General features: G+C 39.7%; 1 protein-coding gene across 6 annotated transcripts in view; it reads left to right on the top strand.

Annotated features, from left to right (window-relative positions):
- DAB1 (DAB adaptor protein 1) overlaps positions 1-24,796 on the top strand; it is a 656,563-nt gene that overhangs the window by 592,431 nt on the left and 39,336 nt on the right. For all 6 annotated transcript variants that reach the window (XM_081196886.1, XM_081196887.1, XM_081196888.1 and 3 more), the window contains 5 exons: positions 17,551-17,682; positions 19,405-19,524; positions 20,074-20,112; positions 21,695-21,760; positions 22,814-22,873. In XM_081196886.1, the coding sequence (XP_081053012.1) occupies positions 17,551-17,682; positions 19,405-19,524; positions 20,074-20,112; positions 21,695-21,760; positions 22,814-22,873 (417 nt within the window). The remainder of the gene's footprint in view (positions 1-17,550; positions 17,683-19,404; positions 19,525-20,073; positions 20,113-21,694; positions 21,761-22,813; positions 22,874-24,796) is intronic.

The following is a 24,796-nucleotide window of genomic DNA, read 5'->3' as shown; positions in this document are numbered from 1 at the left end:
AAAATTCATAGGGGTATACCTAGCATGACATTAGGTAAAGTGACCCCTGACCATTAGGTCCAGTCGTGACCGACTCTGGGGTTGTGGTGCTCATCTCGCTTTATTGGCCGAGGGAGCCGGCGTACAGCTTCCGGGTCTTGTGGCCTGCATGACTAAGCCGCTTCTGGCGAACCAGAGCAGCGCTCGGAAACGCTGTTTACCTTCCCGTTTACCTTACCTATTTATCTACTTGCACTTTGACGTGCTTTCGAATTGCTAGGTTGGCAGGAGAGCATGATATTATCTGCACAATAATAACATCAATAATAATGTCCACATAGTAGTATATGGACTATTTTAAGTTTAACAAGGACTTAATTTTTCTGCGATAGCCAGAAGGTGCTCAGGATGGACTTTGATTTCTGTCTGATATAATAGGTTGATATAAATGATTTAAGATGTGCAGTGTTCAGAGTAATCAAGACCTGGCCCTCAATTCAACTAAACTAGTCACAACTGTCCCATTGAAACCAAGGAATTACCGTATTTTTCACCCTATAGGACGCACTTTTTCCCCTCCAAAAATGAAGGGGAAATCTGTGTGCGTCCTATGAGGCGAATGCAGGCTTTCACTGAAGCTTGGAGAGCGAGAGGGGTCAGTGCGCACCGACCCCTCTCGCTCTCCAGGCTTCAGGAAGCTATCAGCAAGCCTGTGGAGCCCGCGGGAGTTCCCACAGGGCTCCCTATGCTGCGGATAGCAGCCTGCTGCCCGGAGCGCGGGGCACGCTGAAGCCGCGGCTGGGGGGGGGGAATATATATTTTTTTCTTTATCCCCCCCCAAAAAAAACCTAGGTGCGTCCTATGGGCCGGTGCGTCCTATAGGGCGAAAAATACAGTAGTTTAATGAGAACTAACTTGTTCAGTTGATTTTTATTATACATAGCTACTACCCTATACGGACACACCAACATTCAACCCTGCCCTTAATTTATGTATAGCTGAAAACCCTTTCTAGCACCAGCAGAATTTTGCGGGTGACATTCCAGCCTAAGAGAAAGTGCTTGACAAGAGAACTCTTGACATAATAATAAAGGAGTCCATCTCAGAACCACTGAAATGTTTTGTCACAAGTGGTGAAAACGCCATAGCAAAGAGTGATGTCCCTGTTTAAAGTCTTGTGTCTATTTGTCTTTAATATCTTCTTCTCCTGTATGTCTGCAAAGTTACTCCCACTTGTAGCCGATATTTTTCTCTCAATGCAGTGTGCTATATCTCACCAATTGCTTTTCAGTTTTTTTGTTTGCTCTGCTATTAGCAGTTGTATTAGTAGCATTTCTGACATTTCCCAGCAATACTGATGCTGTTGATACATTGTGTTGGCTTGCCAGATGCAAAGAACCCAAGTTCAATTAACACATTTTATTCTTTTACACAAAATGCAGGAGATTCTGATACTAGTGATTGGAAGTAGAATAAACCATTTAAAAAAAACAAAAAACCAACCACTGTAAATCTGATAATGTTGGGATATGGTGGCTATTATGACTCTTCATTTGGTGTAATTCAAGATTACTGATGCTGTATCAGTCAAGGTTTCTCTGTTTTAAATACTGGAATCAAATACCAAAATTGATTCATGACGTAGATTCACTGGCAGAGGAAGAGGAGTGTGGGGGGAGCTCACTGCCCCCAGCAGCGCGATCCTGGTAGGGTGCCATCGCGGCTCCCCCCCCCCCTGTGCTGGGTGCCATGCCCCCGCAGGCAGTATGCCATGCCCCCAGGATGTGCACCACGCCCCTGTGGGCAGCGCGCCACGCCCCTGGGGGCCACGCCAGCCCCACTCCTGCCTGCTCTCCGCCCCCCTGTGCTGGAGCATGAAGCTCCACCACTGCGTAGATCCAAGATGTCTGGTGGACTAAATATAACCTTATGTTTCCTGGCTGGAGTAGGTAGTCATTCAGATTCTGGGGGGGTGGGGGTGGGATAGAAAACATGATTATTTTGCTGTTTTCATATTTTTGTTCCTTGCTTTTGTTATATGTGCCTATGAACTTGGAATGAACAGATTTTCAATGATGCCCTGAAAAGCTTGAGAGGGGGGGAATATATGAGAACTGTGCAACAATCAAATGAATTAAGTGATAATTTTGATTAAGAGAACAAAAAACCAAGAACCCTGAAATCATGCTGTGCACAGTTGCTAAAGCAGGGGGGGACGACTATATTTCTTCCTAAAATAAATAAATGTACCCAGGGAGCAAGAGACACTGCTTCAAAACCATGAAAGAATCATTGCATGCATTTAAATACAAGGTGAGAGCAGCACAGTGTTAGAGACCCATTCAAAGACTTAGCCTCTGATTTTGCAGCAAAAAGCCAGAAAAAGGGATAAGTAAAAACAACTCAAAGGAGTTATGCCTGTTTTGAACTAAGCTGGTGTACTGAGTATTTAATTGTAATTTCTGCTTTGAGATTCAGATGAGAGAAAAAAGAATGAAGCTGAATGCTAAACCTAATCTACATGAAAATAAGAAGGGGCCAAAATCAGCTTTTGCATTTTATCCTGCCCATGAAGTCCTTGGATCTTTGTCCTGAGCGAACACTTCCCCAGCAGGGCTTTCCAATATGCCATCTTGCTTTAATTGAAAAAAAAAAAGAGAATTATTATAACCCAATGTGACAAGCTCCTAGGATTCAGCTTAGTTGTCAAACAAATCAGCTCCTGAATGCCACAAATCCGGAAGTGAGTGTTCCGGTTTTTCGGAAGCCGAATGTCCGACATGGCTTCCGATTGAGTGCAGGAAACTCCTATAGCCAATTACAAGCCACGTCTTGGTTCCTGAAAGTTTTGGAAGTCTAACAGACTTCCAGAATGGATTCTGTTCAACCTCTGAGGTACAACTGTATTTTACAGGACAAGTGTGAGGCTGCGCAATTTAATGCCAAGTGATAATGCATAACATATAACTCCACTCTTTCAGTTACATGCAATAAACCAGTGAAAACCCAGCCTGAATTCTTAACCATGTTGAATGGATTTTCAATCTAGACAATATGAATGCCTGCAATATGAAATTTATATCAATGACTTTAGTGTAAACACATTTCTAGATACCTTACTCATTTAGATCCTTGATCGTGTCTGTATAAAATGTTTTTTTGATGATGAGGATGTCAAATCTATCTACCTGGTTATTTATGGTGTATAATTTATTCCATTTTATTTGCAAGTGTTTTCTGGCTGTGCCATTTCCAGTATTTTATTGGGCAGGAGAAAATGCTCTAGAAATTCCTTGTGGAGAAGCTCACAAAAACGTTTCCTTGGTTTATCAGTAGAGTCACTCCTTATGGAAGGTGTACTGGGATTGCAGATTTATTTTCCATTTATAGTTAAGCCATGTTTAAGAGGCCGGTTATCTGAAGAGAAGCCCATTCATATTTGGAGAATGTTCCAAGGTTACGACTTCCTTTCTCTTCTATACTTGCCTTCCAAGAGTGAGAAATTCTGTCGCCTATTGTGTGACACAACTGAATGAAAGGCTCCAGGTCACACACATTCAGTGGTAGACCATTCATTTGCAGCCACATAGTGTTTTGCTAATTTTCGAGAGAATAAACAGCCCCTTCTGAGGAAAGAGTTCAATCATGTTCACGCTCAGAAGTCCTGCTTCCTGGCCCATTTTGTAGTCAGTTCCTCTATCAAACCACAAATTGGCATCCTGCTCTTTGTTCACTTTTTCTTTCTCTCTCCATGCTATCACATTCAATTTGTCCTCTTTTATTTGCTCACGAGCCGTGGAGTCATTGTGGTCTCGGCCAGGGTCTGTGCCTAAAATAATAAACTACTATGTTCATTGGAATGAAAGCGCCAAGTTAGCTTTGCCTTTCACGTTTAAACTGCAGGATCTTTTCCTCTGCTGGCTGCATTAAAAAACAACAAGACAACACCTAGCAGTTAGAATTTGAAATCTTTATGTATTACTTATCTTTGTACCCATCTATGGTCAAAATGAGCAATATAGCTATATGCATGTGAGATAAAATAATTTCCACTTGGCATGTTGTAAAACACTTCACAAACAGTATATCAGTGAAATGTCACAAGGGCAACAGTTTCCACACATAAAACCCACATTTTTCATACATAAAATCCACATTTGTGCAAAACAATGCACAAAATTATTCTGAAATTATTAGTAAAAGTTTTCCATGCCACAGATGATGTAGCATTCAGAAAGTTCATACCAAATGTACAACAGCATATACAGTCATTTCCTTTCAAGTTGCTTTTCCCCCTTCAGAGTCAGAAGGCTAATGCTTTCTTTGTGTACTGCATGGACATTTAATCTTGGTCTGCCATACACATACCAGATTGAATGGGATGGCATGTTGCATATTTGTGGTGGTTATCAAGCAGGGATGATCATGGTGAAACTGGCAGATGTCTTAGTTAAACCTGGATAAGCCCTACAGTTGGCCAAAGTGAAATGCTGAACAGTTGCACACACAGAATGCAATAATTTCTTCCATACTTTTTCACAGAACTGGAGTATCCTGCTAAATTTCAACTGGATGGGTGCAGTGGCTTTTCTGCAAATTTTAGGATTAGAATAATTTTCTATATACTATTGGTCAAAAAATATCCATATTGCCTATTGAAACATGCCATATCACAGAAAAACAGACACAGACTTTTAACAAAAATTGGAGGTGCAGAATATGAAGGGGTTAAATTTATAGTTGCAATAATTCCATCTGATTACAAGCTTGGCCTGTAAGTAACAATGGAGATGGCCCTCTGCACCCTTTCCTCACTCTGACCATGATGTTTCTTCTCTCTTTCCTCATCTTTCCACCCTGACATTATGGCAGGCTTAGAGATACTACAGTGGTACCTCGGGTTAAGTACTTAATTTGTTCCAGAGGTCCATACTTAACCTGAAACTGTTCTTAACCTGAAGCACCACTTTAGCTAATGGGACCTCCTGCTGCTGCCGCGCCGCTGGAGCACAATTTCTGTTCTCATCCTGAAGCAAAGTTCTTAACCTGAGGTACTATTTCTGGGTTAGTGGAGTCTGTAACCTGAAGCATATGTAACCTGAAGCATATGTACCCGAGGTACCACTGTATTACCTTTCACTTTCAGCACATGGATATAGCTTCTTCTTATTCTTTTCATGGCTGGATTGCCAAGGTGAGTCCCTGCTTCCAGCGGCGTAGCATGGGTTGTCAGCACTGCCCCCTAACCCGGGGCAAGGCATGTAATTTGCGCCCCCTAACCCCTAACCTGCCGCCGCTGCCAGCTTCTTCTTGCTGCTGCCTGGTCTGGTCTGGTGTGGTTCTCTCCTGCGCTCAGCGCTGCACTGGGCGGCCGCTGCACCGTGCCTCCCCCAGATAGTGTCTCGCTCTCTCTCCGCACCGCACGCCTGGCACCCACCCCCTCCACAGTGGGCGGCGACCCAGCAGCTCGGATCGGATTCACATAGCCAGCACTGCAGTGAGAGAGAGTGAGTGAGCCAGGTAGGGGCAGAGAGCTGCGAGTGCGAGCGCCCCCCCCCCCGATGTCGCGCCCGGTGCGCCCGGCCCCCCCTGCACCCCCCACGCTACGCCACTGCCTGCTTCAACACAAGCCATCTTACAGAGTTCCATTTCAGCTCTGGCGAGCCCAGAATCCTTTCAAGTCATTTCTATTTGGGATTTGAAATTTGTCCAAATCAGATCTTCACCATGTATTGCAGCATGTGGGTAGACATAACTGCTGGTTTGATGAAAGTTTGTTGTGTAGACTGCTCAGTTGTGCTGTGTGCGTGTCATTAGACAAGACAGACAAGTTCCTAGATCATGTATAAGGATATCATGAAGGTGGTTTTCTGAACAAGATTTTTACCTGCAATTAGCATTATTCAGTGTAGGATTAGTACCGCTCACTCATTTGCGCTGGGTTGTGTTTCATATCCCATGCATTATGCTTTGTTGAGCTGCATTGTTTCTGCAGGGTTTGCCTCTTACCTGCCAGAGAGTGCTGCCATTAATATTCTGAATAAATACCATCTTTTGTTTTATTTCATAGACACAGGGAAAGCTGCTGAAATATAATTAGCTGCTGTGTTTTAATCAGCTTTAGTTGTTCTGAAATAATTTCCATGCATTATCAGCATTATACAATCTGTTGTAACACCAAAAAAGCATGCATAATTGAGCCACCTGGTTTATTCTTTTAACAGTACAACCCTACAAATGCCTACTGAGAAGTAAACCTGACTGAGTTCAGGGGGACTTACATCCGTCTAAATGTGTAAAGCAGAAGGAGCCAACATGGTAGTCTCCAGATTTAGATTCCCAACTCCCATCAGCCCCAGTCAGCTTGATGATGGAAGTTGTAGTCCAACAACATCTGGAGGGGACAGTGTTGGCTGTCTCTGATCTGAGACGTACCTCAGTTCTCTTGCATCCTTGGTAAGGAGATGCCCAGAGGAGCCTACATGCCTTGGCCGGCCACCTCTGGCAAGTAAGAAGAGCCTCCAGGAATCTTAATAGAGAAGACTTTAAGGCTATTAACCACCAGTATTAACAGATGTGAGCACAGAGAAGTTGGCAAGTAGAAATGCGTATTAGCTAGTACATTTTGCGATCTTAGGGCTGGTTTAAAAAGCGGCTTCTTCTCGCTTAAGGAAATTCATGCCTTTGATAATTTAACATTTTCCTGTCCTTCTAGATAATAGCTGTTACCCCAAATGAAATATATGGCTCTTTTTCTGTTGGTGAGACACATGCTGTGGATTTAAGTAGTGGATGCATCTAGGAATGGATCTAGTAACAAATGGTGGTTGCCATTTTAATAAAATTGTATAGGAGAAGCTTCTAGCAGATTCCAGCTGGTGGATGAGGAGGATGATAGGACAGAAAGGGCTGTGAGTGGAGGGAAGTCACTCCCCATCCTTTGCAACACCTGGGAAACTCAGCAAACCTGCTGCACCTGTGTGAGTGTAGCTGAATAGGACACAGCTGTAGGCAGCCTGAGGAAGTACCTGTCCATAAAGAGCAAGTCTAGAGGGAGAGACTAGGCTGTTTCCATGAACTCCTCTTGTTGTGAGACTTTTGTGGGTGAGCTGAAGGTTTGTTTGATTCTGAGTGAGAAGCCTGAGGTTGAGAGGGAAGAGTGTGTTCAAAGGAAAATGAACTGAAATTCATTTATATATGTGAGTAACTTTGTATTAATGTAACATTTTTATATGGAGCTGTATTTTTATAATATTGTCTGTTGTTGCCTTAGTTTTTTGTACATTGCTTAGAAGTATTTAAACTATATTGAGTGGTATAGAAATTAAATCAATGTGCCACTAGGAAAATATGAATTCTTAATCTGGCATTTCTTCTGCTCATAATGGCCTGGGCATTGTCTGTCTTGTAATGCAGAGATAAAAAAAATGCCACTATTGCTTTATAATGAACCCTAGTCATTTCTTTTCCTGTATTTTATTGTATTGACTGAAACTATATTGGATCACACTTACAGAATTCTCTCCCAGGAAAATCTTGAGCCTTTATGACTTTTGAAAATGAAGTAGTTTCTAACCAGAATCTTCTATAAATTATATAGGGCAGTGCATGTTTCAACATTTATGGCTGTGAGTCTTCCCTTATTATTTATTAATGCTTCAAATTTGGAGTGCTATATGATTAGAAACCAGTTTGAACCCCTTGCGATTGAATGAAATATAAACAGGGTAGAAAGAAATTGATTTATATTGAAAATGGTAATAATGGAAGCAGGAGCATGGTTTTGTATATATTTTGGGTGGTATTCAGTGCTAATGTTTCTCATTGTTAACCTGTTGAAGTTAATGGACATGACTAACTTAGGTCTATTAATTTCAAAGGGTCTACTCTGAGTAGGACCTCATTGAATATGACCCTAAGTATACAATAGATTCTACTGGGGCCATGTCTAATACATTGTCTTCATGAAACTACTTTTAGGAGGTAACTTAAAGTGTGTAATATTTCTGTAATGTCCACAGAGATAAGGTGACACTTGTCTCTTTTGAAGTAAACTTCACTTGTTGAAAACTCTTCATTTTTCAATAAAGTAGCCTCAAATCTTAAGGATTTGAAATTTGTAGTTGCTCTTTGTGCTTCATAAACAGGACAGGATGGTACAAACTGTGTCTGCTTCTCCATTTAAACTTTGAAAATCTAGGAGACTACACAATCTTCGCTATTAAGGGAGTGACTTTCTATGTAATACAGCTGCATGACTCTTTACATCAAAGTCTCACCTCTAGCTGAAGAACAGATCAAACTTCTCCACCTCTTCTGAGTTTCATTTGAGCCGAAAATCCAAATGCTCAGATCCATTTTAGTGCACTAGGATGTTGTTCCTATATGATACATAGAGAACATTAGTGTGTGTGTGGAGGGGGGGGAAACACCTTTAAAAATTTCTCCCATACTTTATCACCAAGATTTCACACAGTTGCCTAATGGCTTAGAGTCAAATATGATAGTCTTATAGAAGAATGAGTTAATAATAAGGTGACCTCCCCTTTCCCTTCAGAAAAAGTTAAGCTTTTTTGGTAAAGCCATTCTTTTTGTGCCTAGCATTAGGAAAATCTTTTAAGCCTCAGTTTCCCTTGTAAAAAAAGCAATAATGGAAGCAATAGTGATCTGCCTCACATTGGTACTGAACAATCTAAATTCAGTGTAGGCATTTCGTCTGCTGCCGAAGAGCTATTCTTGCATTCTTATTTTATAGTCTCATATTTACAGGGGACTGCCACCAGTCACTGTGGCAGATGGAGTTCCATGTCCTCTAGCTAACAGTGCAAAAGCGCCACTGGCATGTGCAAGACTGTATCATTGTCATGTATCGCAATATGCATTGAAAGTCTTATATGAGCTATTTGAATAACTCTGAAAAGCCACGGAGCATTTCTTTCTGATGCTCCAACCACTGCAGTTCTTTTGACAATGCATGGCATACAGTGAAACTGAATGGCTGGATTGTGCCTGAGGCCCGGTTTGACATTACATTTTATTTTTAAAAATCTGGATTTTTGATTTTTTTAAAAAAATGGGATCCTACTAGCAACTGCAGTCATTTCTTTGGAGCACATCTGCAACATCAGTGTTACTGATGGTTATAGAATCCTGGATTTAGTCCTTGGCCAAAGACAATTTTTTAATTCATTGATTAAAAATAATAAAGCCTGACCTTCATTTCATAGTTCCAGGATGTTTTATTATTAATTACAAAAACAGTCCAAAATGCAATGTAATGAAAATGGCAGCAGTAATAACAATAATAAAATGTCACTGGCATGATTATTTGGAAGGGGCCTAAGGTATTGCATATGCTCAGCAAAGCCTTTGACTTTCAGCATTTTTTTTCATACTGCAGAAAAACGAATGAACAGCATTCGGTATGACCAGTGCCGGATTTACGTATAAGCTAAACAAGCTATAGCTTAGGGCCCCACTCTCTTGGGGCTCCTAAAAAATGTAAAGGGAAAGAAAACCTGGATGTGCATTTCCAAAATATAAGATAAACAACAACAACAATTTATTTATACCCTGCCCATCTGGCTGGGCTTCCCCAGCCACTCTGGGCGGCTTCCAAAAAAAATTATTAAAATACTATAATACATCAAACATTAAAAGCTTCTCTAAACACTGCTGCCTTTTAAAAGTCTGGTAGTTGTTGTTCTCTTTGACATCTGGTGGGAGGGTGTTCCACAGGGAGGGCGCCACTACCGAGAAGGCCCTCTGTCTGGTTCCCTGTAACTTGGCTTCTTGCAACATACAACATACAGCAACAGTGTTTTATGTTGTGTAGGCTCCTATGATGTAAGTAATGGGCACCGCCTGCTCCCTAAAATATCACTAGTTTGCTCATTTCTATATATAGGGTGCCTACATTCTGCATGTGCAAATGGCTTTAGATACCCATTAGGTCCATAAATTTCCATATACCATATCTTCAACACAAAAAACAGTTGTTGACAAAGATCCTTCTTTCAGTGCATGGACCCTCTTCATATGATTAATATGTGAAGGAAGCTTTTGATAATTGCAGCTTAGGTAATTTCAAATAGGAATGTGAAGAGATGAAATTATTCAGGAAAGGGTAGCAGCAGGCACAGCAACTTAACTGAAAGGAACTGAAAGTAGAGGCTATATTTCTCCAGTCCACGCTAAGCAATCTGCACAACCAGTGTTCCATATTCCATTATATGCTGCATGGGTAGGTAGATGTTGTTTCATTCATAGAACTGCATTTATGGAAGGTTTCACCCCTTTTCTTTCTAAAGGAAGAAGATGTTGTTTATAGAAGATGCTATTAATAGAAATAGGATGATAGCCAACTAAGTCATACTTGAAGCAGATCCATTAAAATCAATGGACTTAGAATTTTATTGATTTCAGCAGCCATTCTCTGATTAATGTTATATATCACCCATAGATTATAAGACACAAGTAATAGGCTTCAGCCAGCTCAAACAAAAGGTGATGGGCAGTCTGTCAGTCTTTTCAGAGAATTGAGAAAATGTGCATGGGCCACAGCGATTCATAAATAAGATCTGAATTATTCACATTCTGTGGCAAGCTATGAGAGCAAGTTAACGTTAAATATTCTGTGTCTATAATGCCTGTGAATTCTTCCCCTGCATATTTTATTGATATTTGTGTTCTGTTTGGTTTTGGAATGGACCTTTCTTTATGTAGCTTTACTGGGAGATTGGTTGCTTTAACTGGTTTCCTTTAGTATTAAGTGCAACCTTAATACTGTGGTCTTTCAATAAATAAATTCCCTCATTAAAAACAGGGTAGCTGTGGTATTGTTGTGTCTTTGTCACAGAAGCTAACCCTCTTATTGGAAGTGATTCCTGGCCGTTCTAAGTGCTTAATTGATCAACTTGATTGATTTCACCATGACTTGAAGGCCACAGAAAAAGAAAGAAGAGGGCAGAATGAGGAAAGGGATGAATGGCTTTATGACAGACTTCTAGAAGCTGGAGAGAAATGGGAAAATCAAGAGATTGTTGAAGTAGCTAGATCCATTCAATTTTGCCAATATAGTCGGGTATAAGTGGAGACAGAGAAAATAAAATTAATAGCTAAGTGGATCCATGAGGAGAAACCTCTGTAAAAGTAGTGATGCAGTGGAATAAAATTTCAGATTGCATGGGAAAGATATAACAAAGTTTAATTGATAACCGGGAAGATTTCCCAGCCGAGTGCAAAGTGTTAGCATTAATCTTTGAAGCTGCAAATGTCTTCTAGCCAGTTACCTGAAGGAGCATCTTCTCCTGTACATATCTACATAACAGCCCTTTCTCTATGCATAATGAGGTGAGACAGGCACTTTCTAGGGAGAGGACATTCTTGAAAGTGGTATTCAAATTAATGATGGCACCTCACCAGTGATGTTTGATACTGTGCTTATTCATTTGTTTATTTTTATTACATTTATTAATTGCTTTCTACAAAAAAGAAAACAAATCACTAAGTAACTTAACAATATAAAACACAACCAGTCAAAATCAGTTTGTTTATTTTTTGAGGGGGAGGCTTTTTTGATCTTCCTCTGCCCCAGCAAGTCCAGACTGAACTATGTTAGGGGTGTATTAGAACTTCGAGTTTCTGTGCTGGCTTTTGAAACCTATATTAGAAGGATTTCATGCAGTTTCTGTTGGCTTTTATGTGTTTATTTGTAGTGATTTCATTGCTTAGTTTAGTTTTGTTTTTGGTTTCCTTCTTAAAAAATGACAACACTGTCCAGTTGAAGAACATTATGGACAGGTGGTTAGTGAATAACTGCTTTTATATTGCATTTTTATGTTCTGAGCCGCTTTGAGACCTACGGATGAAGCGCAGTACATTAAACAAACAAATCTCTTCTACTACTACTTAGCAGAAGCAGCTCACCAAGTGGAGCAAAGTAACTATGCTAATTTACTAGCTGGATGGGTCACTGTTGCTTACCAATATGGGGAGGGGGCTGTGAAAGGGGGTAGTGTGGATGTCAGTGAAATACAAACACTCCAGAAGAGCCAATCCAGCACTCCTCCAAGAGCTGTATTATCTCCATATTCTCTCATCCTTTAGCCCTCCGAATAGTTTGTATTTCACTTATAAGTTGATAACAGGTTTGGAGACAAATTCAGGAAATTCAGGAAAGAGACTGTGAAAATTCAACATGTGAATGTTATGAGGCTGGCTTCTAAGTGTGTGTGTGTAGGGGGAGATGATAGTTTTATTATTTTAATGGTGCCCTCCCTGTAGAACACCCTTCCATCAGATGTCAAGGAGATAAAGAACTGCACAACTTTTAGAAGACATCTGAAGGCAGCCCTGTATCAGGAAGTTTTTAATGTCTGACGTTTTACTATGTTTTCATACGTACTGGAACCGCCCAGAGTGGCTTAGGAAATGGGTTTTGTACCAGATGGGTGGGGTACAAATAATAAAGTAGTAGTTGTTGTTGTTGTTGTTGCTAATGCAAAGGCTAGTACAGGCATAGGCAAACTTGGCCCTCCAGATGTTTTGGGACTACAACTCCCATCATCCCTGACTACTGGTCCTGTTAGCTAGGGATGATGGGAGTTGTAGTCCCAAAACGTCTGGAGGGTCGAGTTTGCCTATGCCTGGGCTAGTACTTAAACTATATTTCACGAAAGTCAAGGGGTAATTTTCATTTTATCTGTTTTGCAATTTAATTGTAGCCTATTAAATCCCATGTGCAAGCAAGGGCATGAAAAAGCTGAAATTAATGAGCCATTTTGCAATGATAGGTCCATTCAGAGTTTCATAACTGGATTTCCAAAAATATATTCTAAAAGTACTGTTTTTCTCAAAGTTATCCATACATTATATTATGGGTGCAATAAGCAACACTTTATTAATCAGATAAGGCACTTTTTCATTTTACTGTTTTCTTTCTTTCTTTCTTCCTTACCTCCCTCTTTATCAAGTTCTCATAAAGCATATAAGAATAAAACCAGCAAAAGGCATTCACCATTACTGATGTTTTTAGCTTGTGGGTCTCCTGTCTCTTCCTTAGTGTAAAGCTAATTTGACTCTGAATTACTGTTGTGAGAACGATTTGCTGGTGAGTCTTTTCAATAGGGTTTGCTAGTGTGTTGTGTTAAACAGGAACCAATTCAGCTCCCCAGGAAAAAACTAAAATACTAAAAGTAGTAAACATACAGTTGTATGGGGAAAGAGGTATATTCGTTATCTGTCAACATTTCACATAAATACGTACAATTAAACAGTTTATCCGATTTAATTGATGTCTAACAGTTTGATGTTTCTAATCAACATGCACCAGCGTTTTGTCATATCAGAGTCTGCAGTATAATATTTCATATCTCCTGTGCCAAGATAAAGTAAAACTTCATAGATTTTTTTTTTAATCTCTTGACAGTCATCTTTCTAAATACTCCTTAAATTAAATACAGACAAAGCTATTGCTGTAGGCATGCTTAACTTACTTCTTAATAGCCTGGTACAGTTTGCAAGGTAACACTTTGGCATCATCAGCCATTAGAGATGTAATGATTTTCCAATAGTTAATGAGGGTTCCCAAATAAATGTTTCCATCTGCCGTCTCAGCATTGTAGGTGATATTTTACCATGGCAGAATAATCTTTATGTCTAATTCCACAAGTAAGGAGTCTGATCATAGTTTAATTTCTCTGCAAACATTGCTTGGCAATCAATAAAGTGGTGTCAAAGAACTTTGATTGAATAGGAGCTTGAGATAACATTCTCCATAATATGCAATCGAGGAGGGGAAGATATTTAATTTCATGATTCAGAAGAAAGCCTGCAACTTGAGCACAGGAAACGATATTCTAATAAATCAATACAATTATATTATGTAAATAAGATTGCATCATTAATACGCTGGGGAACATGCAATTCTCATGAAGAATGGTTATACTACACCCTATAATTAACTTATTATGTCTGAAGTTATTGGCAATGTGGCATAATATATATTTGGTAGGATGCAAGTGAGAGTCTATGGCCATGGCCCTCCAGAAGTTATCCCATCAGCCCTTACCAGAATGGCTAGTGGTTAGAACTGATGGAAGTTGTCCTGGTTCCCCACCCCTCAGGATTCCTACCCTTCCTCTGAATATTTTTGTGTTGATTTTACAATCTGTAGGATTAGCAGATAAATGCTAACTTTTAGGGACACCACCTTCATGTCTCCAATAAGAACAGTGCATCCATTCCTTTCAGATATTTGATAATAGTGTTCTTTACATGGTATTCATAGTATTCTTTACATAATGTTCTTTTATAGGAATGTAGGATATATGAGTGATAAGTGTTCATATACAGGTGATTTGCTTGTGCTCACAGTGGCTTGTATAGCATCCATACTGCTGCCCTGCTGTTCTTACTGCTAAGTGCCTAAATCACAGCCTGGAACAATAACATAGTCTTGTATGCAGTTATTGTCCACTGAATTTTGCATTTCACCCTTTCTATTGGAATATAGAAACTGCTTTCTTTCTGTTTTACTTGTCTATGCATTGCAATGAAATGGTTTGCTTAGGAATCAGAATGACTCTAAAGAGTGAATGCACATGTAACCTTTTTGTACTTTCATATCTTTTTTTGAAGTGGAAGACATTTTTAATGGGGGGGGGGAAACCTAGCAACTTTGAACAATGCCCCTGCAGGTACATAACTGATATTAGCTGTGACAATACAATAAAGGAATAAAGAAACTCACTGATTACAATCTTTAGTATATCATGCCTGTGAGAGGACTAGAATAAAACACTACAATGAGAAGCTATAAGATATGTGGTGGCACAGAAATAAATGGAAGCCGTGATGCTATAATACATTTTAAAAAAATAAAATTAGGAACCCTTGCTTGTTACACTTTCTAAGTAAGTTTGTACATACTCATGGTCTCCTAAACAATACCAGTCTACACTGCTTAGATGATTGGAAGTTTCCAGTTGGTATATTTTCTGTGGTGACCAGCACAAGTATTTTCTGGTGATTAGTCCAGGCAACATACTAGACCAGGCTTCCTCAACCTCGGCCCGCCAGATGTTTTTGGCCTACAACTCCCATGATCCCTAGCTAGCAGGACCAGTGGTCAGGAATGATGGGAATTGTAGTCTCAAAACATCTGGAGGGCCGAGGTTGAGGAAGCCTGTACTAGAGATCTGTGAACTGTCCCCTCCAAAATTATGTGAAATCCCATGTCATGTGAGCAGACGTCCATTTTCCCCCTTGCAGCCCTAGCAAATACATTGTGGGGTACACAATGAGCTGCAGGGAGGAGGACAGGAAGGGGAAATCCTTTGGGTGAGTAAAAGTCTATCCTGCTTCCATTGAAAATCATCCATAATAAGAAATTCTGGTTTCAGGTTTGCTTTTTTTATCAGGCATGGTTTACCTTTCTTTCAGAAAGGAAGAGGACCTCTGTAAAAGCAAAAACTTACATGTCAGCCAGTATCAATCTAGCGATAGATATTTCTTGACCAATGTGGTTCCCATTACTGAAGGGCAGGAACACTACAAGGTCTGCCTAAGTTGACATGAATATTGATTTCCCTCTCTCTTCACAGAAATCACCACTCAGTAAACCCACTTTGATTAATGGGTCAGCAGCTAGTTTATCCAGATGTTCAAAGATTCATCATAACATGTGGCCCATAGAAATCTATTGCTGGATAAAAAGTGCAGATAACTAGAAGATTCATGTTAGCAAAAATATTGATCATTTTAAAGCAATGTCTGAGGATTTGGTTTGTTTGCATCTGTAAATATCTTGCCCTGATATTGCCTTTGACTGGAGGTAGATTTTTTCAGTTCAGTTTTACTAGGATGCAACAATGATGCAGAAGGGTTTTGTAAGGATATTTTCTGGATTTATTTATTTTTTTACTGCATTTTGTAGAACTTCACAATATAAAATCCAAGCACCTAACGTTCACATTTGCTGTCTCTTTGCATACAAAGCAATGTGCAACAGCTGACACACACAAAAATGCAGAGAGGAACCCCTCCCCCCAAATTCTAATTAAATATATATTGCTAATTAAACATAAAGCTTCTTTTTATGGAAGACAAATTTGGGCAGAAAGAGCACTATTTTTCAAAAATAAAAATGTATGTGTCAGTGCAGTAAGCAGGAGGCTGTATTGAGCAGTGAAATTGCAGAGCTGAACTCTCCTCTGTGCCAGACAAGTCTTTCACATGTTGAAAAGTAAAAAGAGCTGTTACTTAGCTGGGTGATGAAAACTGAAAGGTTACCGCTATCTGGAAGTGATAACCCTGCTACTGTTTGTACTAATAGATGGCCTTCCGGTTCTGGAAACAGTGGAAAGCCCTTTCAGCTGGGGTACAACAAACACGCTGACAAGTTACTATTGTACTAGCATGTTCTGTGCAGACCTACACATGTTTGTTCACATTTCTAGGCTAAGTGTATTTGCTTGCAGGTTGTAAATGGAGGCTGCTGACCACCTGCTGACCACACACACAGTCTGTGATAGTCTGCAAGGCACAAAATATTGTTAAAGGAGCTGTTAACAGCACAAGCTGTCCTAGTGCACAAGAGAAAACAGCCACAGATTCACAGAACTGTAGAATTGGAAGAGACCCCGAGGGGTCATCCAGTCCAACTTCCTATAATGCAGGAATCTCAACTTAATTGTACATGTACATCCAGCCTCTGCTTAAGAACCTTCAAAGAAGCAGAGTCTACCACCTCCCATGGAAGTCTTTTCCACTGTCACACAGCTCTTACTGTCAGAAAGTTCTTTCTGATGGTTAGTCTCAATTTCCTTTATGGTAACTTGAATCCATTGGTTCAGGTCCTAGCTTCTAGAGTAGGAGAAAACAAGTTTGCTCCATTTTCCACCTGACAGCCCTTTAGATATTTAAAGATTGCTATCATATCCCCTCTCAGTCTCTTCTTTACCAGGCTTAACATACTGAACTCCTTCAATCATTGAACTTAAGTGTTAGTTTCCAAATCCTTGATTATCTTGGTCACCTTCCTCTGCACATGTTCCAGCTTGTCAATATTACGATTGTGGTGCCCAGAACTGGATGCAGTACTCCAGGTGTGGGCTGACCAAGGCAGAATAGAGTGGTATTATTACTTCCCTTGAGTGGGACACTATACTGTTGATGTGCCCAGGACAGAACCCTGAGGGGATGAGTAACCATCAGTGAGCACTCTACATTGAAAGTCCTGAACTGTGAGGTAGCAGTGAAGGAACCTGTGGGAAGGTTTGTTGTTGTTGTTGGCATCTGTCTGTCTTGGGAGACACTGAAAGAGTGCACCTTTGGGGGTAATCTGACTGAACACTAAGCACTGGATGAAATGCATACAAAACATGAAAATGGTTATAAGCGTAATATCAAATCAATCAAAAATAGTCTTGAAGAATATATACTTGCTTTTTATTGAAACATCATTGTCATTCAGGTGTATCCTCACAAAGGTAAATTACATGCCTCAGTAAAAAATGTGAACTTTGGTAAAATATGCCCTGTGCTTCTTTGCTTTTTGTTTATGAACAGCTACTACAGCACCATCATGCAGTTCACGAAATTTCATACATCGCAAAGGATATCACAGACCATCGGGCCTTCGGATATGTGTGCGGAAAGGAAGGGAATCATAGATTTGTGGCAATAAAAACAGCCCAGGCAGTAAGTATCAAGATTATTGCCATTTTCTGCAGTTTAACTCAGTTTGATAGCTCTGTCTAGAACAGTGCTGCTTTGAAAGGGCAGCCTGTAAGCATTGTTTATGCAGTATATAATGCTGTCAGAAGTGCATGCATAAATGTTCTGAGATGGCAGTTTAGCAATACCAGTCCTGGAAAGAAAGAAATACAATTCACCCTTCTCAATTTTTTTCTTGATGCATTCCTTCTAATTAGTAATTATTTTCCTTTCTAATTAAACTGGAAACACTAGCTGAATACAAATAAGTTTACTTAGGGTCCTAGACTCATTTAGATAGAAAACGATGGAAAACAAATAGCTACTTAGCATAGTCTACTCTCATTTCATTGTATTAGAAACCACTAATAAATATAAGCAATGCCTTTTATGCTCATAATTATAATTACCATTAATCTGCAAATATAATTAGCTTATATAGAAATGAACCTTTGCCTAGTTAAAGTTTGCAGCTAGACCAATATAAACAAGGTATTTAATTCAATGAGAAAGGGTGTGTTTTGGAGTGTTTTAAAATGCCTAAGGCTGCCATCCTAAGAGCTCAATTTGTATAACCAAGTTAAGCTAGAGTAGTGTAGATTTAGTCACATTGACTTCAGGCACAGGCTAGACATTGTTATGAAAGTTCCAATATGGCTGTGGAAGCCTATCTTCAGTAACTTTTGACTTGTAGATTTAACCCAGGATTTAACTCATTTCCACAAAATTTTAATTGGTGTCTGCCATTAAGTAGGAACAAATGGACCTAAATATACAATTTCCACCCTGAGATGGAACCTGAGATGAACCTATGGTTCATTTTGGAATTGGTTTGGCTGGTATGAGATTTGTTGGCAAGCATTTGGAAAAAGCTCACCTGAGAACTCTTTCATCTCATAATGTTGCTACATGCACATTATTATATTGCTCCCCCGCCACTTAGCAACTGCACCTTGGTTCAGTCCTCCAGCAGTTTTCCCACAGCACTAGCCATGACAGAGAGTTGCTTTGAAGTTCACTCACTCTGTGCACCCAAATACATGCACATAGGAACAAGAGAGGGATTTGGATATAGATAGGGAGCAACAATCACATAAAGCATTCTCAAGAAGCCGTCAAGAGAATTGACCTCACTTCAGTTGGGTTGACCGGTCATGTAATTCCAGGAAACAATGCTAGTTTCATTAGCAGTGAGGAAATTAAAATTAGATAACATGTGCATGCATCAACAAAGCAGCTGGCTTTGTAGGTCACATAATTTCACATTGATCAATGACAATGACACTGAGAATAAAGGGCTAACGTTAAAGGGCCCAGGTGCTTACAAATCAGGTGGTCTTGTCTTGACATGGCCTAATGATCATTAACAAAGCAAGAGCAGAACCTCTTAATGTTTGAAGTCAGAGAAGAACTTCCAGAAAAATTGTTGACAAGTTTGCATTACAGCCAAACATTACAAACTATACAAATTTACTATATGAATCAGATGATTTCATACTTCAGCACTAACACTAATTTCAATGTAATAATTTAAATGGTTTACTCACAAGTAAGAGTATAAGAATCCATTGATGCATCTAAATGAATCCATTATACCGTTACTAAATAAGTGTTTTTAAGACCAGCTGTTTCATTAGGAAAGGTCACATTTTGTTTGCTAGTCTTCTTTCCCATATTATTGAAATACTCTTAATTTGTTTTATGTAGGCGGAGCCTGTAATTCTGGATTTGCGAGACCTCTTTCAACTCATTTATGAATTGAAACAAAGGGAAGAGCTGGAAAAAAAGGCACAAAAAGATAAACAGTGTGAACAAGCAGTGTATCAGGTATCTAATTATTTTTAAATAGAAGTGTACACTGATGAAGTGACAAAGCAACTACTGAGAATTTGGGACTGTTGTGCTAAGACATCCTAGGAACAAAGAATAAAACTGATCCTTTGCCACAGAAATCAGGAATCATGCAAACTTAATCTCTTACCTGTAGCATTAAATGGGTGGGTCTTATGATGCTGAGCACTGGTAACTGGTTACTAGTTTCAGTGGATAGAAGATTTACAGGTTCCACTGCTGCCTGTGAATATTGCTGTTATCAGTAGTGCCATAATACAATTTGGCAGTGATTGAGAATAACAAAGCTGAGCACAGTAGACATACGAAATGGTTGCATGAATATTTAATTTGTGATATTTAAAACTGGAAGAATTTCAGAGTATTCCTTCTTGATGTGCGCCTTCATATATGCAATGCAAGGTTGAGTAGATATCTAGCCCTCCTTTACTGAACAATGTGCCATATCTTTCCTCAGTATTTGGCTCTTGTACACCTGCTGTTCACTTTCTTTCCTTTTTGTCTCTTCTACTTTCTTTGCGATAGACAATTTTGGAGGAAGATGTAGAAGATCCTGTTTACCAGGTAATTTCTGAAGCTTTATAAAAACAGAGTTTCAGAAATAGTTAAGGATGTGATTAAGCTTTTAAGTTGAGTGACAGTGCTAAAAAAAGAAATATAATTTAGGTGTCTAATAAGTCAGTTATAAAAATTATCAAATATCTTCAAAACACTGATTTATAGGTAGTATTCTTAATACTAAATTCCGAATGTATTATAGTAATGCTGCAATCTTTTAGTACCCGGGATGACATTCTGAGGCCATGGGATTTTTAAGATCTGCCTTCTTGGAGAGGGCAATCAAACTTATATGCATCTTCAGTGAAGCTATGGAAGGGTCTGTAGCTGTTGTCCCACTGACAGTAGAGATGGGGCACTGGGGGTGTCATGCTGCAAGCAGCAGTGGATCAAAGCCCTCCCATCCTCAAAAAACACCCCAGGAATGGGAGAGAAACTATGCTAGCCCTGAAAGTTGTGCATTTCATTCTCTTCCATCAGAATAAATGGGAAGGAAACTGAGGGGGGTGTGCGGTTTTTTTGTGGGGGGATACACATGGGGGGAATAAAGGAAAAATCAATGAGCCCAGAAGGCTATGTCTTTGGCGCTGCATTTCAGACTGCTTCATAAAACAAGAGTTTCATTTTAGGAAGCCATTAGAAGCAGAGCCACTGGTGCTGGGAGTGCCCTGCAAAGAGGCTAGCTGCATTATACAAAGTGGTTTGAATGCAAACCGCTTCAAAAAGGTACAAGCAAGACTCCTCAGCTGCAGGTGCAGCTGATTCTACTTTTCAGTGCTGCTTAGCTGATAAGCCATGACAAGGAGCCCCACTTGCAAAAAGAAAAACTAGATGCTCACTTTAAACTTCCCATTGTTCTGTTGTGACCTTACGACACCTGTGTGGGGCAGGTGGCCATGGGTTGCGGGGCATAGTCACATTGAGACCAGTGCTCTGAGCCAGATTTCCCTGCCGCTAATTTAAGAAGGCGACAATGATAGTCAACTTTTTGTTTCATGCAAATTGCACTTCCTTTAATAAATTTCACCGTCAAAAATAAACACTTGTTCATAACTGATCTTGACTATGGAACCGCCCTGAGACCTCCAGGTATAGGGCAGCATATAAATTCAATAATAATAATAATGTTACGTACTCAAATATAGTGTAAAAATTAGCCCCCTATTGGAAAATCAAAGCTGAAATTTGACTCATTGCATTTGCTAATTCTCCCTCCTTCCCTCAAACAGATTAAAAGTGCTCTCAGCAGCCCAGGGCCTTCTTTATGAGCTCACAGAAGTCCACAGTAAAAATTCCCAGTAGCTGCTGTGGGAACAGAATTGAGCCTTTGGTTGTATCTCCGTGGGGAAAACAGCAGGAAACTTGTCAAATGACAATTAGCAAAGTTCCATTTCTCCTTTATTTCTCTTCCATAAAAGAAGGTTGCATGATATGCCTTTCAGCAAAAGTCAATTGCTCCTAAGCCAGCCTGTACTTTGAACCTGCTTCTTTACTACTTGTCTATGGTTATTTCTTCTGAAGTTCCAAATTGCCTTTTTTCTTTTCTGATTCATCTTTGACCTTTCCTCCTTTGCTGCTGATGTAATAGTACATTGTGTTTGAGGCTGGACATGAGCCAATCCGTGAGCCTGAAACAGAAGAAAACATTTATCAGGTATAGAATTGCTCCATCTGTGTTCTCATTGCCTCCAGCAGTCAGTCAAGCACATTCCATAGACCAAAGTTCCTTTTAAGCATTTTCATTTATCCCAATGACATGTGTACCATTTCATACTCATGCAAGTACAGATATAATGTGTATGGTGTGATTTCTCTAATAACTTCTTTCTCTCCCCCCCCCCAGCCTTGTTTATGTTGGTATATATTATTTATATTGCCTTGAAAGCTTTACCCTGAATATTGTGTATAACATAGAAAAAAGTTTTAGTTTAATTTGTGTTGGACACATTGGTGTTAACTTATCGTATATAGACTACATACTTTTCAGCTCTAAACTAAGTATTCTCCCCATTAACAAATCTATATTTGAGTGGTATAAAGTAGCTCATTGTCAGCCCTCTCAAAGAAGCACAGTAATTGGCTGAAAACCAAGCTTTGACTTGTATTGTGACTCACAACTGTAAACTACCCCTTGCTGCTTCTGATATGGTGCAGGGTGTCGCTTGGTGAGATGTTGTGTCTAGATCACTCATTACCTTCCAAAATGTACAGGACCATTAGCATGAGCATTGGGAAGCACTAAATTACTGTTTTAAAAGGTGAAACTGATCAACTCTTACAAATGTGGATCTGAAACTGATATTTTAACCAGTAGATGCTCAAAGCCTAGATATATATTGTAAATTAAAATCAACTTCTTGTAGATGTTTTAGCTTGTTTTTGAGGGATATATATTTTGATGGTTTTGTTTACTTCAATTGGCTGTTTGGCAGGAGTGCCAGTTGGATAAATGGGTATCTTTCCAGAGAGCTGGGCCTGTTGGGGAAGCCCATATGACCATGATCTCAGAAATGGGGATTATGGCGTACCTGGGTTCTGAGGACTGTCTCTGACTATGGTAATCTGTCTGTTTCACTACAATAAGAAAGTATCAGTTTTGCACAAGTGCAGGATCACGCATAGCACTCTTCAAGCTACCAACTGCAACTACCTCTCAATATTTGTATGTTTACCTTAATCCTAACTACATTTTTATTTATTACTACAGGTTCCTACTAGCCAAAAGAAGGAAGGTGTTTATGATGTGCCAAAAAGTCAACCTGTAAGTGTAAGTATATGCCATTCAAAGCAGGAGTAACAAGTTTTCAATAGTTCTTCAACACTCACAGGTTTGTCTTCCTATATACATAAAAATGTAAGGCTGTCATTGTGCAGCCTCCATTGCAGGCTTTGTAGTGCCGTATCAAAGCACTGGGTTTCCATGAATAAAAACCCAAGAGGCCCAAGGAAAAGCGAGCTTTTGTAGTTTCATGGGATGGGAAGAAAAAGCTTTATGGGTTGCTGTGCGGGGAATCACAGGGAGGTTGGCGAGCAGAGTAATGCAAGTCCTCCTGTGGCAGAGTTACCATAGCAGATTTTCTAATGAATCTAGATCACTTTGGTAGCACCACACTCTAAGGAAAACAAAGACAATTTACATATCCATACACTAAAATTTCACATTGTCCTCCACTACTTTATATGCTGCATTGGAGCAAACACTGAACATAGGGAAAATGGGGGGTGAAGTCGATGACAGATCACAAAGCCAAGAGCCAAGCCTAAAAGTACCCCAAAGGGAGAATGTCCCCCTGTCAGGTCTACTCCAAGGCTGGCTCCGTATCCTGGGAACAAGGACTTAGCTACAGCATTGCTGAGAAGCAAAACAGATCAGTAATTCTCCATTAGTGTGCAAGGAACAGGATTTTGCTCTCCTCTCACCTGTGTACAAGAGGCACAAAGAAGAGTAGGCAGGTATCCAGCAATTCTACAAAGTAAAAATAAATAAAGCACACATTAAAACCAATATCTTATTCAACCACTCCTTGGTTTTAATGTTCTCTCTTTTATACACAGCCATCTTTGTCTTTAAGACAGTTGCCTTCACCCCCCCCCCAATTTATTGCTTTCTCTATTAGACAGCGCTCTAAAATTCAATTTCTGTGCCTGTATTACCCAGTGTGCCTCTATCTGATTTAGATATCCATGGACACTTACTTTATTAATAGTAAACCTTGCTCACATGAATGTCTAAATGACTTTGGCTAAATGACTTTAACAACAGAGAAGTGTTTCCTTATTCTCTCCTCTTTCTAATTCACTGTACTTTATAACACTGTGGCTAATGTAAGACAGTTCATTTTCATTTTGGGGAAAGCAGCCTTGGCAAGGCTATTTTCCTGTTCTCCTGCTGCATATGGACATCATAATTAATCTGCTGGGTAGAAATTGGAGAGTGAAAATAAATTGTGTATAACAGCTACACACATTTGTATTCTGCAAAATTAATTTGGTGTCTCTGCTGAGTATGAATGCTGGACGGCATTATGCCTTTCCTTCTTTCCTATTTTGATATTGATGTTGACCAGTCCTCCCTGCCACTTTTGGACAGAGCTTCCCACTTAGTCTTTTGGGAATGCGTGTGAGCAAAGTCAAAGTAAAGCAGCCTTTGCCAAATCACAGATCTTCCGTGCCTTGTGTGGCTCCCCAATGCTGCAGTTTTCTCAGCATGTGAAAATGAAGCTTGCTGAAATACAAGCTTCTTAATGAGCTCTTTTTCTTATAATTTTTTCCCCCAAAGCCTTCCCATTATGCACACATGTCAGGTTCTGCTTGTCATGGTGTTTTTAGCAACAGGAGGCAAACCGTAAATACCCTTCACTAAGCCTGTCACTCAAGTCACAATAAAACCTAATCTTCCCATCAACATGTCCAAACTATCTGTTTACAATTTTATGAAGGCTTTCAAACAACTCATCACAGTTCTATATAAAGATGTATCCCTACCGCATTTCCACAATCCCCCATTGCCTGCCATTGATTAGTCATGTATCCCTGGGCAGAGTAGGTGTCATCTGTTTGCAAATCAGGATACTAGGACTCAACCCACATCAGTTATGATTTGAATGGGTGTAGGTTTTTGGAAAGATTTATTCCACTTAAGCTGTGTTTCTGTCGCATTCTTATATAGCAGTAGTAGAAGTAATAGTAG

This window comes from Podarcis bocagei (genome assembly GCF_964188305.1).
Source record: "Podarcis bocagei genome assembly, chromosome: 5".
Taxonomy (NCBI): domain Eukaryota; kingdom Metazoa; phylum Chordata; class Lepidosauria; order Squamata; family Lacertidae; genus Podarcis; species Podarcis bocagei.
This window is presented reverse-complemented; position numbering and strand designations above follow the sequence as displayed.